Below are 16,022 nucleotides of genomic sequence, written 5' to 3' on the forward strand. Positions count from 1 at the left end.
AGGTATTTGGATGTTTTTTGTGTGTGTTTCTTTACGAAGAGTTCCGGTGTCCCTTTGCAACCGTTGCATTGAAATTCACTGCTACGCCGAGACCCCCTGTAACTAAGAGAAGGGACGGTGGACTCTGATAATTCTTCCAGCCCTTAGTCAACATGAGGGTGAGTAGATAATGAGCGAAATATCATTCTAGGGTGAACTATCCCTTTAAGTTGTCAGTAAGTCGTGTACAGTCATGGCTTGTTCTGTTTGATCAACATTGAGCATCACAGTCAAGTCTTGAGTGCCATCTAGTGGTTTAATTAAATTGGGCCATAAGGCGAATCGTGGCCCCAGACTCCAGCAGGCCTTCAACAGGACAATGGAACCACATGTGACAGTAAACAAACAGACAAAGCAAAAAAAATAAATAAAAACAATGGCCAAAGCCATATGTCACATGGAGGTTCAGCACATTAAGGGTTTTCAGTATGAGATTTTCCATTTCAAATTGACCCATGCCCCTGAACACTACCGTAATACCCATCATAAATTCAAGAAAGGTCCATCTAAAAACCACTCAATGCTATGACCAGTACAGTTAACAACCAGCAACTTGTTTCCATGAATAAGTTAACAAAGACATTCTGCTTCCTCGCTGCAGGTGAAGCAAAGTTGTAGTTTCTATTAATCTATTTTCAGAAACATCTTCAACCAAATACAGTAAAGGCCTACTACAGAGGTCTGATCAAACTTTGCTTGCGGAAAATTATCGCAAGACCTCCCCCCTCTGCCAGAGTGGAGCTGCGTAAACAAACCTGATACAAACCCAGGAGAGGAGGATGTATTCAGGTGTAGATGACATGTTGTGGTCGTGTCTGATGCTGACCTGGTGGTGGTGGTGGTGGGCTGGACAGGTGGAAGCTGAGCTGCAGGAGGACGGCAGCAGCTGTGTGTTGGAGAACCACCGTCAGTAAACTGGACATGAATGCGGGCACAGTCCGGCCAAACAGCCGATGAATCCACAATGTTGACGACGAAAGAGAGTTTGGACAGGAGCAGCCCCAGGTGAGGGGCAGCCATCTTGAAATGCTCTTGGTAGCTCTCTTGCTAGCTGATGATGGTCGACCTTTCAAGATAACTGTGTAGCCAAAGTTTTTTTATCAGAGTTCCAATAAACCCAGAAACTACACAGTCTTCTTCAATTGTTTCCACAATTTCTCTTAATTGCTCTACTTTTTTCCCCCGTTAGGTCTTGTTTCTTCTTGCTCACTGACACTCACCCACTGACAACTTTCAGAGTAACTTAGCTAACGTTAACTTACATCCATGCCGATTTTAATATTCGTGAATACCCTGAAGATGCCGCCGGGAACTAATTTTGCTGCAACCCTTTAACGAAATATGACTTGCTGTCTTGATATCAAATTCATGTGACATCCACTTGAATCATAGCCTGACGAGTCAGACTATATCATTATAATGTACCTACGGAGCAAATATATTTGCTGCCGATAGGGTGCGTCTAGATTTCTAGGCTACTTGAATCACCCAGATCAGAGCGATTTACTGTTATCTATCGCTCTGACTCTCTGACCCAGATGCCATCAGAAGAAAAAATGTGATTGGTCCATTGTATTAACCCATTGTTTGCCAAGAAAAGTCTACAACAATAATCTAGAAATTATTATTTCAGTAGGTAGCCTAAAAACTAACAAACATGAATTAAAATAAAATACTTTATTAGTAGCCTAAACATTCTTTCAATATTTTATATTAAATGTTAGGCTAAATGACAGAACAAAACGATTCACTATATTATCGCTATAGTCATTTGGAGGAGTGACCATAAAGAAAATGTGGGCAAAAACATTTTAAACCAAAGAAAACATGCAAAATGTAAAGTCTGCAAAGCAACGTGTGAAACATTAATCATGGTACAGTAATATCTGCTTCAGTAAACTTGGATGAGGTGCTTTGGGAGTCACCACTATCATTATAAGCTTAACGTATACTTAAGCGTACTACACTACTTACTTAAAAATGCGCAAGTTTTGAGTAAATGTATAGGCTCATTCAACATGTTCTTTTCTCCTTTATCATGTCCTTTAGATATTCATTCAGTAGGTCTACGCAATATGGACAAAAATATATTATAACCTAACACAATATTTCTGATTACCTTAATCTATAGGCTTACTGTGAGAAAATTTACAAAAATTGTATCACAATGAGAATACACTACCAGTCAAAAGTTTAGGAAACACCATGATTTTTCCATTTTTTTAAAAATTATTTTTATTGAAAATAATGCAGTTTAATGTCTCAGTACTCTGAATGAAATGAAATCGTGGAACAAATGATGGAGTAGTTTAACTATTGGGTCACCAAAATCTATATTTTAACAGCATACTAGACATCCTTTAATACAGTCTAAAAAACATTAATTAAATTTGATCTTTTTATGAGAAATTATATTGTTTTTTCAGTTGACACCACCTATTTTGTCATGTCATTGTCATTTTCAACGCTTTGTGCCCTTTTACAACTGTGTGCTGATTAGAGTTATGGTACATTCCATCTGTTTTCCTAAAGGGGGCAGCAGCATACTGTATCGAGCAACCACCTGTATCTATGTTTTGTCTTTGTACAGTATCGTCCCTCCACCTCCAAACCCCCGCATCAGCATGCCACAATCGTCCATCAACTGTCTGTACCACTGATCTGTGCAGGGGAGGCCATTCCAGCTGACACAGAGCGAGGGCTGCACCACCTGGACAGGTCACTAGTCTGTCATAGGACTGGCTAACAACGCACACACACTCACATTCATATCAACTGGCAATTTAGAGTCTGTAGAGAGCAAACCAGAGTAGACAGAGAGAGAGAGAGCCCACAAAGTTCATACACATGAGCAAACTCCAACCAAAAATGTCCCAGGCCTGGGAATCCAACCTACTGTAAAATGTCAATTTAAAGCTAAACTAAACACATAGTTGTGTGATCTGAAGTCAACAACCTGAGCAAATAGAAGGGGCGGGGACTGCTAACTCCATCGGCTGTCAAGAAGTTAGCCAAAACGACCAGACTGCTTACTTCTTACTTCTTTTTTTCAAATAGTTGTTTCGAAAATTTGAATTAGTACTTGAAAGCATTTGAAATACATTATTTTGAGGGGAGGAGCAAGAAGCACATGATTTATAGAGATTTATTCAGAGGCCTGACAGGTTCACTCATGTTAGCACTTGTTGCAGTGGACCTTTGTCAAAATGCAGTCGTTAACATGATCATATGTAAGAAAAGCAGCACATAAAGAAGCAGACTGTGGCTCAGATGGACTTGGTATACGTGTTTTACAACACGCGTTGATCTGCAAGTGCAGTACAAGTGCCTCCTCGGTATATTAATTACAAGCCAAACGGCACAAAGTTTGCTTTGTAGAAACTGCCTTAAAACAACAAATTACTATCAGACACACTGCCATACAGTTCTTAGTGTGTGTCTATTTTCTTTATCTATGTAGCCTACTGTCAATCTTGGATTATTGCAGATGTTTACAGGACATTCATCCAGTTTCACCAGTTGACCAAGTTAACTGAAATGTGAGGGGAGGAATGTTACAGTTTGAATATTATTAACACTTAACAACACCATTTAAAAATGTATCAGGATCATGCATTGATGTACTCTACGTGTCATTAGAAAAGTAATTTGACAAATGTAATCTTAACCCTTTGATGCACAACATATGCACACCCCCTCTAATGCGCAACATGGGTCTAAAATGACCCGCATTCATTTTCCATGTGAATTCATGCTGGGTGAGTGTTTCTTTGTGGTATCTTTTAAAATCAATATATTTTATGATTGAATCCTCCAAGTATCATTTGAATATCTTGTTTTTAATTAGTACAGGGTGTTATTTCCATTTTTACTTTCTTATTTTATGAACAAATAGACAAAAAGTCTCTGAGAGTGGACCAGTTAGCTAGCTAGCAGTTGACATCTACATTCTACTGTATTAGTTAACTGCAGTAGAACATGTCACCAGCTAGCTAGCTAGGTAGCTGTTGACATGTTCTAGCTGGTGTCTACAATAGAATATTATTCTATTGTAGACACCAGCTAGAACATGTCATCATGTTAACAGTTAGCTAACTTGCTAATATTAAGATATTTCCCTTTATGACAAGTAATGTAGCTACTTATTCAAGGTAACTAAAACCTTATCAATTATGCACAGTTATCTTTAATGAGTCATCAAATGTTTCTTTAGGTAAATTGGAATAATTGTAAAACAAGTAAATATGATTATATGTGCTTAAAAAAGAATATTTACTGAAGAAAATGATAAATACTGTGCAGTGATTTGAAAGATATAACATTGAAATAGCCTACTCAGATAGAATAAACTATGGCTAGCTGTTGACCACAGTAGAATATGTCAACAGAGCTATAAATGGGGGGAAAAGGACAAGTAATGACTAGTCATTATTGTAATCAAGGAAACAATGGTCTGTTGTTGGTATAGATAGTGAGGGAATGCTAAAATCAAAGTATTCTTGCTATACTTGTTTTTTCAACTGGTCCACTCACTGAGACATTTTTGTTCATTTTTGTTCACAAGTAAGAAATGAAAAATGGAAATAATGACCCCACTAATAAACAACAAGATATTAAATAATACTTGGAACATTCAATCATAAAATAGATAGATTTCAAAAGTTACAGCAAAGAAACTATCACTCAGCATGAAATCACATTGGAAATGAATGTGGGTCATTTTAGACCCATGTTGCGCATTAGAGGGGTAGTGATACAAAATGTGTTTTTATTAAAAAAGTGAAAAAGTAAAAAATAAAATAAGGATGTATTATGATCAAAAACAAGTTAATTGAGGAATACCTGGAATTCTATATGATGAAATAAATTTTTCGCAATATAGCACAAAAAAACTCACTCGGGTCTATTTAGACCCATGTTGTGCATCAAAGGGTTAAATATGTTTGACTTCTATCAAGTCTTCTAACTCTAAACTAATTAAACTGTGTAGAGAGGTTTAGATCTATAACCTGACTTGATTAGAGGTTTGGGTGCATTAAGGGTCAAAGTGCTCCAGGTGATGATGATGATGATGATGATGATGATGATGATGATGATGATGATGATGATGATGATGAAGATGAAGATGATAATAATGATGGAGATGAAGACAAAGATCTGCTACTTGACTGACTCCACCAGATTCCTCTTGGCTTCCTACAGCACAGAAAACACTCTGATGTAATCTTTTTAGCCTTATTATGGAGCAATGCCAACACCATCATCTTAATTTCCTTGATGAGAGCAGTCTCCTCTTTGTTATTCCGCTGGTTCTCACCCCAAGAAAACCAGTGTGCTGATATTCACTAACCTGGGACGTCTGGCTGAGAGCAGCAATTGTGAGACTTTTATTGTGAAAGGACATATATAACGGATGTTTAGCATCTTGTCTTTGGTTTGGGTGGAGTTCTGGCAAGCGAGCTATAGGCTGTTACCGTGTTATATTTCATTATTCACAAAGTCCTTCTCAATATTAGAACGTCTACCGTACGGGCGTGTACAAAATTAGGCCAACTATGTTTGAGGAGATCTTCAAGAATTTCAACATAAATGTCAACGCTTTAAATGACAGGAATACTTTCTCCAGCGGCGATCCAGTAACTGGACATGTGTCCTTCGACCTAACGAAAGAGACAAAGATTTATTCTATATCGATGCATGTGAAAGGAGAGGTCAATCTCCAGCCGAAGGGCAATACGGGGAACTTGGGAACGCAACGGCGAAAGTATCAGCCAGCCAAAGTGGACTTCTTCGACTTAGAGCATGTCCTCGTGCAAGCCAGCAGTATGTACCCGTTGAATTTGTTTGGATGCAACAACTATTATTATCAACACATTGTCAACCTAACTGTTGTCTTTTTCTCACAGCTACCGACGACTTTGTGACACTACAGCCCGGCGCACACATGTTCCCGTTTTCGAGTCGGCTGCCTGAGGGGTGGGTACGAGCAGAGCCAGTCTATTGATCTATTGATATCAATATTAGAAATTCTCTGGTACGAGCTGCTTTCTCCATTCTTTTTTCATCAGGGGGGGTCACTGGTTTTCCAGAAACCAAACACATAAAGTAGCTGTCATAAATTCTATGGAGAAACAAATGCAGCAGATTAAACCAAAATGTGTAAATAACGTTAATGCCTGAATTTGATGCATTTTCATCTGAATGGTTTTCTCCTTGTTTGTTTCCACCTTTTATTTTGAATGGATTTGCATCAACGCAGAAGCTTCCCATCCCCCTTCAATGGACGTTTTGGACAAATAGTCTATTACATAATTGTGGGCATCAAGCGGCCTTGGCATATGAAGAAGGAGTTTGAGATAGGGCTGAACTATGTAAACCGCATTATTATGGACCAGCCTGAGCTGCAGGTAGGTAATGCATGATGATGTAACTCACCAAGGATGTCTAGGGTAAATACAAAGAAGCATCTCTGCCAAAGTTCCTGCTACAGGTTTTCTCTACTTTATATTGTGACCTTTAACAGCAACAAAGGTGTTTGCTTAAACTTGATTAAATCGGCCAAACCAATAATAACACAAGTCGTAACTTTACACAGTAGTCCAGCCGCGAGTTCACTATAGTAAATACATGAAACTGAATGTACGAAAAATTTACATCACTGCCCCACTGTGCAAATTTACAATTTAAAAAGCAGGAAAGGTGAGAAGATTAGAAACGTTATTTAAAGGTGCAGTTTGATTTAAGTTTGTGGGTGAATGTACATGTATTGTGTTTTTCAGCACAGTAGATAAAATCTGTTGATCAGTGCTTCACCTCTGTAACTCTGTCAACTCGTCTCTTCTGTACAGGCTCCTCTCTCAGGCTCCAACGAAATGACAGTGTGCACTCTGTTTTGCTCCTCCTATCCTGTCTCACTGAAAGCCAGTACAGAGAAGAAAGCCTTCATTCTTGGTACTGTTACCATCCACCCATCGTTTTTTCTGATATGCATGATAATGAAGTTATCAAAAATTGTCCTCCTGACACTGTGTCTGTTCTTCCTCCAGGTGAAACTGTAAAAATAACCTGCATGGTTAATAATGGGTCACCTCGTACAATTACTCCAAATGTGATGCTGCGGCAGACACAGGTCTACAAAATCAACTATTCCAAGAGGCAGGTTCGCGAGACTTTAGAGTCAGTGACTGGACAGCCTATCAGCGCTTACACCTCTGACGAGCACACTGAGATCATGCTCACTATTCCCTCATCTGCAGTGGCCTCCATCTCTAACTGCCAGAACCTGATGGTTCAGTATGAAATTAAGGTTGGTACTAATGGAAGCCCGATACTGGAAGATATGATTCATTTGTTTGTGATCCAGTTTGACTGCAAAAATAAAAATCAATTATGGACTCCTTGAATTGAACATTTGTTCATGTTCATTTCTTGTGTCTCCTGCAGGTGAGCCTCAGTGGGTGGGGTGTCCCCGGCCTTGCAGTTGTGTTTCCAATCGTTCTGTGTGAGCCTCCTGTACAATTAATCTCCAACCTAATTTATGAGTACATATAGAGAAAGGACTCACCAGGATCCATTTCCTTGGTCTGGTGTCCACTTCTTTTACCTGTTGGGTCAAATTAACTAACTCCTTGGAGTTGTGAAGTTGCCATTTCATTTGCAGTGTTGTTGTTGTTGTTGTTGGGAGCGCCTTATGCTATTTCTCAGGATTTTTTACTCAACCATGACCTGGGATGACTTCTGCCTTTTAACAGGTCAAGGACATGACTGTTTTGACAACCAAATTTTGTGATTTATTTATATTTTTTAAGATGCCTACTTTTCCTAGTTTGACAAACATATGTTTCAAATGTATGGTGCTAATGAAATGTGGCATTGAAAGCAGCATATGAATATAATGTATGTTGTTCTGAAAACTTTATCGTCAGGAAGTGACGAAGGCTCTCAGCCAAAACGCATCAAAGCATCTTTTTTTTTACTATATTTCAGACATTTTAATATTTTTATTTAAGATGAGTGCCTTGGTACTTTCTCTTTTTTTCAAAATGTATGTTGTTTCAAAAATTTGCGCTCTAGAACGCTGCTGGTCTTCCTGGGGTCGCCGCTAGTCATCTAATGTAGAAATTAAATGTATTGTCAGCTTCTACAGTATATACAGCATAGTGCCTCACTTATATAGGAACTGACTCTACAGTATATGAATTACAAGCCAAACAGTGCAACAAGTTTGCTTTGTGGAAACTGCCTTAAAACAACATACAACCATCAGACACTGCCATACAGTTCCTAGTATGTGTCTGTTTTATCTATGTGAAGTTAACTTTGGATTATGTACAGTACAGGACATTTATCCAACCATCTGACTGAGATGACTGAAACATGAGGGTAGGGATGTTACAGTTTGAATATTATTACCACTTAATACCATTTAAAATGTGCTATGATCATGCAATAGGCTACATGTCATTAGAAAAGTCACATGAAACATGTTATATTAAATATGAACGTTTTTATTGTTTCATCTCACAGTTGTTTTATGGTCCATGTTTTAGTGCAATATTGCAAAATAATTTATTGTATTCATGAAGCACTTTACCTACATACAGTAATTGGTTAAAAAAAATGTGGTTGATATTATGGCATGCCGTTCAGGAAATTAATATTTGAATATGGAATGAACCATATTGAATGAAACTCTGAATATATTGAGTGAACTTTTGAATATATTGAATGAAACTCTGAATATATTGAATGAACCTTGAATATGTGAAATGAACTCTGATTGAATGAAACTCAACTCACTAATAGATTATTCCTTTTTGGGCTATCAATTGTGCTTTTAAATATTTTTTTGTGCATGTTCAGTTGATAACTTGATCTCTATCTACCTACATGAATAAAGGTTCAATACAATTCTAAAATACATGTGTCATGTTAAAAGTTAACATGCAATAAATGCAGTAAAAAAAAAAAAAAAAAGCAATAATGGCAAGATCTCAGTGGGTCTGAGAAAAAAACACCAAAATAGCTGAACAATGTAGTCCTTCACAAAGGAGGCATTGATTTGGACAAGAAACAGTAATCCTAATTTTATAGGCCTACAAGAAAGTTAAATAAAATAGCGTGAGCATAAGTATATGTAGCCAATTGTTGCACCATTAAGTGTTATTAAACAATGTTTGAAGAGCAGACAACTTGAATAGCTTTTCATGGCTCGACAGGAATGTCCTGCACTCTTCTCATATTGCACATTCACTAATTGTGAGTGACTCCCACAGCAGAAGGATGTGTCTCAAGTCCCAGGACCGCAGCCCTCCGGCTCCGCCTTAAATATGGGCTGGGCCCTTACACTCTGCGCCTGCGCGGTCTGTAAAGCAGTTTTGTTGACGAAAACTGAGCCAACGTTCCTCAAAGGAGGATAGTAGTTTTGCTGTTGACACTGTCTTTTATCGTAGCTCATCGTTTATTTGGCTTGGCGGTGAGTGTGTGTGTGCGCGCGCACGCGTGTTTTTGTTGGTGTTTTTACTTAACTTAGGTTTTAACGATGTTTCAGGAGACCTTCAAGAATTTCAATATAAATTTCAACGCTTTAAATGAGAAGAATACCGTCTCCAGTGGCGATCTAATAACTGGACATGTGACCTTCGACCTCTCGAAAGATACAAAGATAACTTCAATATCAATGCATCTGAAAGGAGAGGTCCATGTCCACTGGACCACCGGCGGAGGGGGATCAAGGAAAAGGAGGAGACAGCGGAGGGTTCACAGTTGCAAACTGCAGCTCTTCGATTTAAAAGCCGTCCTCATGCAAACCAACAACAGTATGCCCTATATTTGTTCGGATGCAACATTGACAATCATTAGCAATAAAAGTCATGGTGAACCTAACTATTGTCTTTCTCTCACAGCTACCGACGTGACACTTCAGCCTGGCACGCATATGTATCCGTTTTCATGTCAGCTGCCGGTGGGGTGGGTATGAGCTGCTTTATCCATTCTTGTGTCCATTCTCAACTCAGATGTGTGTTTATAGGCTTTTATCTGATCTTAATGTATTATCATCGAGCTTTTGCAGAACTTTGTGTGTATTTTTTCTCTCTCTCTCATGCTTCAATCAAGATCTCTTTGTTTCTTCTTTCATTTTTAATTGTTTTGTGTCAATGCAGAGACTTCCCACCCTCCTTCTGCGGAGTTCATGGAAAAATACTTTACAATATGACAGTGGGCATCAAGAGGCCATGGCATATGAAGAAGGAATTTGAGACGGTGCTGAATTTTGTGCACCGCATTAATATGAACCAGCCAGAGCTGCAGGTGAGTGATGTGTGACTTGATAATATAACTCACCCAGGACCTTCAGGGCAACTAGCAGCTCTGCCAACCTTCCTTGTCCCTCCCACGTTTACTTTATATTGTGACCTTTCCCAACAAGAAAATTATGGGTGTGACTGCTTTCATTAACAAAAGCTCTCTGCAGTTATCTGTCTCAGTGCTTGTTTTTACGTGACCACTTTGATGTGTAATGCAACAATAAAACTGAACCGATGTTTGAGAACTTAGAATTAGACTGAAGGTCATAATTATGCACTACTTTAGTCCTGTTCTAAGTAAAATATCCCTAATTGGTAGAAATACAATCCGAGTCGTAACGCCATACACTAATTCCAGGGAGGATTTGAGTGAGCTCACTATGGTGAAAAGAAATGAAACTGAATATGTATGAAATATTCTTTACAGTAAATGTGTTCATAATTTGTGCTCTTGCTTCACTGTGTAATTCACAATTAAAATGGTGGAGGTATAAAAGCAGCCAATACAAAACTAAATGGTGGTGAGAACATTAGAAACTTTGTTTATGGTGGCATTTTATAGGTGCAGTTAAAGCTCACTGGTGCATATTGTATCATGTTGTTAACACAGTGGATCAAATCTGTTGATTTTTCTCTCCTGTACAGGCTCCTCTCGCAGGCTCCAACCAGACGCAAGTGTGTTCTCTATTTTGTACCTCCAATCATCTCTATATGACAGCCAGAACAGAGAAGAAAGCTTTCATTCCTGGTATAAAAGCAGCCATCCATCCATCCATCCATCCATCCATCCTTGCTTTCTCAAGAAATAACCATTTGCATGAAGCGATCAAAGGTTGTCCTCCTGACACTACGTCTGTTCTTCCTCCAGGTGAAACTGTGAAAGTAATCTGCAAGTTTAGCAACGGGACAACTCGTACAGTTACTCCGAAGGTGAAGCTGCAGCAGAAGCAGAAATACTCTCTCACCAACAGTGCTGCCAAGAATAACTGTTCCAAGATTCTGGAGTCAACGACCGGACAGCCCATCAGCGCTCACACCTCTGACGTGTACACTGAGCTCATGCTCACTATTCCCTCATCTGCAGCACTCTCCATCTCTAACTGCAGCATCCTGGTGGTTGAATATGTAATTGAGGTTGGTAGTACTAAGGAAAGCCTTATACTGGGTGATATGGGTAATTTGTTTGTGATCCACTGTGACTGCGGAAACAACTTATTTAGGAACAAATTTTAATTATTGACTCTGTGAGTTTCACATCTGTTTATGTTCATTTCTTGTGTCTCCTGCAGGTGAGCCTCGGTGGATGGTGTGTCCCCGATCTTTCAGTTCTATTTCCCATCATACTGTGTGAGCCCACTCTACAAATCTATCCCCAACCTCATTTGTGAGTACATATAGAAGAAGGGCTCACCTGGATTTATTTCCTCCTCCCTCTCTCTCCCTCACAACTTGGTCGTGTGTCACTATGTGACTCCACTTACTTTACCTGTTGATTCAAATGAACTACACTCCTTGGAGTTGTGCTGTTGCAACTTCATTTTATTTGCACTGTTGTTGTTGGGAGAGCGTTGTGCTATTTCTCTGGATTTTTGACCCAACCCAATCAGGGATGACTTCTGCCTTTTTATAAAAACATTGTCTGGCTGCAAAACCAATTTTTATGGTGTTATTTTGTTTGTTTTTAAAAGTTGCCTCTTTTCCAATTTGTTATGGTAATGAAATGTTGGCATTGAAAGCTGAATTTGGATATTGTTGTTTTGAAAAAAAAAAAAATAGTATTTCAAGGTATTTGAAAAAGTCTTTTGAGGGCAGAATCTGAATCAGGTCTGACAGCTTCACTCACGTTAGCACTTGTTGCAGTGTACCTATGCCAAAAAATCATAATTAACATGAACCTAGTGTAGTCCCATGTAAGAAAAGCAGCACAGAGAGAAGCAGACTGTGGCTCAGATGAACTTGGTATGTGTTTCTGTTAGACCTTAAAGCAGAAGTAAGCAATCCGGTCGTTTCGGCTAACTTCTTGTCAGCCGATGGAGTTAGCAGTCCCCGCCCTCGTCCCTACGCCACCACATTCATGCGCATCCCTTGGCTGCACACACAGAGAGGACCGCCCCTTTATGCCGTTCTCTCTCCTCATTGGATAAAGGTTGTAGAATACAAGGAAAGTTTTCTCCTCGGCTTACAGCAGAGCAGAGTGACTGACAGACCCGTGTTTCAGACCAAACAATGCTGTCGGAAGATATAACTATTTAAGACTTATATTAACACAAACATTCCGCTTACTTCTGCTTTGAATAAAGAAACAGACCAAACCATTTACAGTACCAGTCAGGCTTTGTTTTCACGAGTGTTTTAAAATGCCAAAATTTTATCTCTTCCCACATTTTGATCTCTACTGTTTGATTTTGATGCCTGTCTCTGTATGTGTGCTGTAACTGCACATTTGACTTTCTTACTTGCAATTAACAGCCTATTGACTGTTACTGGCGACGAAGGACTCGTTTTTTATGGGCAGTTCAAATTAGGAGAGATTGGTGAGGAAATGTACACTGCTCCTTCTTCCTCTCCATGGTCATCCTTAAATCTACACAATTCAGGTTCTCATTGTTAAGAGTTAAACAAGTATTTTGATCTATTGAAGCATAAAATATATGTAGAAATGTATTGTCAGCTTCTGTATACACCACAGTGCTTTGTTTATACAGAAAGTGACTCTTCAGTTCTGTATATAACTAACAGGCCAAAGGAACCAAGTTTGCTTGGTAGAAACTGCCGTAAAACAACATACTACCATCAGACACACTGCCACTGCCATGCCTAGTGTGTGTCTGTGTTGTATCTACAGTATTTACTGTTGCTTTTTAGATTATTGCAGATGTTTAGTTTCATCTAAACACATGAGAGGAGGGATGTTACAGTTTGAATATTATTACCTCTTAATGCTAAAGCCATTTATTTCATATTTCAATTAATGTTATGTATATTTTATTGTTTCATCTCGACTCCTATCATATCTTGTAGCATGATAACTTGTCAAATCAGTTTGCATGTTAACTGTGTAGAGAAGATTTTTATTTTATAAACTGACTTGATTAAAACTTTGGGTGCAGGAAAGGTCAAAGTGGTCCAGGTGATGATGATGATGATGATGATGACAACGTTTTTTAATGTGACTGTTTAATGGGCTGTATAAAGCAGTTTTGCAGTAAGAGCTAACACCTTGACAGCATCCATTCTCAGTGCCTCCTGTGGTCAAATTCGGGCCACCCTGTAGTCAACTGAACTGTGTGCCGATAATCATATTGTGAGTAAATCTTATAATAATGTGTCTATATTGTTGCCTAAAGAGTGACTCTGTCACAGCAGAAGCTGTTTTGACTTAATGAATAATAATTGCTCCCCCATCAGGTGGACTGTAAGGTGTCATTTAAATTCATCATTCTATTGGTGTGCTATGAATGTGACATTTATGGAAAATGTTCATGCTACAGTGATATTACATCATAAAAGTAGGGCATTTCATTAGAAGTAATTTCTTCATTGCAGACAATGCATTGAAACAAAAGCTAACAAAAGTGGTCAGTACACCAAAAAATGTCAATGTCTCAATAACTCATGTGGCCTAAGGAAGTCCATTTCTCTCTATTGCAACCTGCTGATGACGCTCTGTGACACTCTAAGCTCAGTGGCAACTTCCCTCTGACAACATCCCATCATTTTAAGCCTTGCATTGGCCAGGTACTGTTGATCAATTATGTGTTGTCTCGGTCTCATCTCAAAATATGAACAGCATGATGAAGAGGAATGTTTAAATACAAATTTTCATTGAACCAGAACATTTAATGGTGGATTCGTGGATCAGACGCTTGTGATTTTTGTGGTTAATCACCTTGTCAGAGAGGAGCATGTTATGTTATAAGAACTGAAACGTTGAATAGTTGGACATGTGCATAGGGAAGGTCAAATTAAGCTTACCTGTTAACTCTTTCACTGCCAAAGACGAGTTATCTCGTCTTAGCGAATCCAAGCGTAGTCTGCCAAAGACGAGATAACTCGTCTTAGCGTTTTTTAATTGCAACGCCATGTTGAATGTCTTGCCCTACTCCTCTGTGAAGATCAGACTTGTATCATCAAAATAAAGTGCAGAAAAACACATTTGGATTGAGAGATATAAAAAATATAGCGTGTTTCTCCCCCCTCACGGAGCGGAGCGGGTGTCTGACTGCAGCGCAGTGTTGCCAACTCCTCAGTAAGCAAAGTCGCTATTGGCTGTCGTAAAAGTCGCTAAAAGTCGCTAAATGACGTCATTATCTCAGCGGGGGGGGCGTCGGCGGCGGCCAGCGGCGCTCTTTATGTCTGTGGCGTGGAGCAGTGCGTCCCTGAATGCAGCGGAGGCAGCTCCGTGACACTACTGTGTGTAGGCTGAATACCTGTGAGTGCCCGCGGCAGCGCTGCTGCTCGTTGAAAACAGCTGTGATAACGTGATTTCAGGTCCAGAAACGTTTGTAATATCACGGGAAAAAGTCGCTAGATTTGTCGCTAGTCGCTTTTGACAAAAAAAGTCACCAAGAGGGGTTGGAAAGTCGCCAGATTTAGCGACAAAGTCGCCAAGTTGGCAACACTGCTGCAGCGGCGCCGCTCCGTGACACTCTGGCCGCCGGTGAGAGCTTCGGGGGCGGCGGCGGGGCTCATGGCGGCTCGGCAGCTCGTCGAAGCTCCGTGCAGCTCCGTGATACAAAGCACAAACGTTAGTAACAACAACCCCGTTGATCGCTCGTCGTTAGTCCTCAAGAGCGTTTGGAAAGTCGCCAGATTTTGCGAGAAATCACTGGGATAGCAGCTTGAAAATCCCGCGATCTAGTGTGGATGAGGAACGGACGGCGCCGGCGAACGAGACGAGAGCTAAAGATGGTGTCTGTCTGTTGTGAGCGTCAGCGTACTGTCTGTGGCTGAGTTCAGGGGGCACGTCAGCCAGAGCTGCAGGCTGTGTGTAGATGTGTGTGTGTGAGACAGAGAGAGTGAGAGAGACCGCTGCCTGCTGACCAGAGGACGCTGGATCTGATCTAATGCGCCGTGTTTTCGGCTACAAAAACCTGTCGAACTGATCCGCGCACACGCGCACACACACACACAGACAGACACACACGCACGCACACACACACACACGTACGTCACGTACGCACATACACTAAAAAAAGGAAAGAAAAAGTTGTAACTCAAAGAAAAGAAAGAAAAAAGGCTGCAGTAGTGTGTGTCAGTAGCTAAATGTTTTGTTTTTTGTCATCAAAAGTCATTTGTCAGTGTTGATTTAGTTGTTGTTTACAAGAGAACAACTGTACAGATGTTGAGGCATCACTAAAGCAAAATATAAAGGAGCCAATTGTACTGGTCCACCTGAAAATGACGGCCGACACAAAAACCTCTTTTTCTCAAGATTTTGGTGCCAGAATGGCATTTTGGGCTAAAGTAACCTATATTCAACCGCCAATTTCACAAGACTGGAACAAGATAGAAACAAACAGGTTTTTTTGCTGGAAAGTAGAGACCCTCATCTTTCCTTTGATGGGTTGAATGTGTATGTAGTAACAGTACATAATATATGGTGGGTCTACGGAAATCAGTCAAAAAGCTGGAAAATGCCTGGCAAGCTGGAGGAAGCTGCTGTGAGAATGGCTG

At 39.8% G+C, this 16,022-nt stretch overlaps 2 protein-coding genes across 2 annotated transcripts; both read left to right on the forward strand.

Moving 5' to 3' along the window:
• Positions 1 to 5,559: 5,559 nt before the first annotated feature.
• Positions 5,560 to 8,477, forward strand: LOC310990948 (arrestin domain-containing protein 3-like). Its single transcript, XM_083978514.1, has 6 exons — positions 5,560 to 5,862; positions 5,946 to 6,015; positions 6,299 to 6,446; positions 6,888 to 6,990; positions 7,086 to 7,345; positions 7,483 to 8,477. Exons 1-6 carry the CDS (start codon positions 5,595 to 5,597, stop codon positions 7,588 to 7,590), a joined length of 957 nt encoding a protein of 318 aa, XP_083834640.1. The 5' UTR covers positions 5,560 to 5,594; the 3' UTR covers positions 7,591 to 8,477.
• Positions 8,478 to 9,540: 1,063 nt separating this feature from the next.
• Positions 9,541 to 14,315, forward strand: LOC310991662 (arrestin domain-containing protein 3-like). Its single transcript, XM_083979505.1, has 6 exons — positions 9,541 to 9,857; positions 9,945 to 10,008; positions 10,203 to 10,350; positions 10,992 to 11,094; positions 11,215 to 11,480; positions 11,636 to 14,315. Exons 1-6 carry the CDS (start codon positions 9,581 to 9,583, stop codon positions 11,732 to 11,734), a joined length of 957 nt encoding a protein of 318 aa, XP_083835631.1. The 5' UTR covers positions 9,541 to 9,580; the 3' UTR covers positions 11,735 to 14,315.
• The last annotated feature ends 1,707 nt before the right edge of the window (positions 14,316 to 16,022 follow it).

The sequence above is a fragment of the Trachurus trachurus genome, assembly GCF_905171665.1.
Source record: "Trachurus trachurus genome assembly, chromosome: 9".
NCBI classification, from domain to species: Eukaryota; Metazoa; Chordata; class Actinopteri; order Carangiformes; family Carangidae; genus Trachurus; species Trachurus trachurus.

Coding starts and splice junctions, on each gene's coding strand:
- LOC310990948 (XM_083978514.1), top strand. CDS start 5,595: ATGTTTGAGGAGATCTTCAAGAATTTCAACATAAATGTCAACGCTTTA. Junction 6,016..6,298: donor TCGAGTCGGCTGCCTGAGGG/GTGGGTACGAGC, acceptor GCATCAACGCAG/AAGCTTCCCATCCCCCTTCA. Junction 6,447..6,887: donor TGGACCAGCCTGAGCTGCAG/GTAGGTAATGCA, acceptor TCTTCTGTACAG/GCTCCTCTCTCAGGCTCCAA.
- LOC310991662 (XM_083979505.1), top strand. CDS start 9,581: ATGTTTCAGGAGACCTTCAAGAATTTCAATATAAATTTCAACGCTTTA. Junction 11,095..11,214: donor GAAGAAAGCTTTCATTCCTG/GTATAAAAGCAG, acceptor TTCTTCCTCCAG/GTGAAACTGTGAAAGTAATC. Junction 11,481..11,635: donor TGGTTGAATATGTAATTGAG/GTTGGTAGTACT, acceptor TGTCTCCTGCAG/GTGAGCCTCGGTGGATGGTG.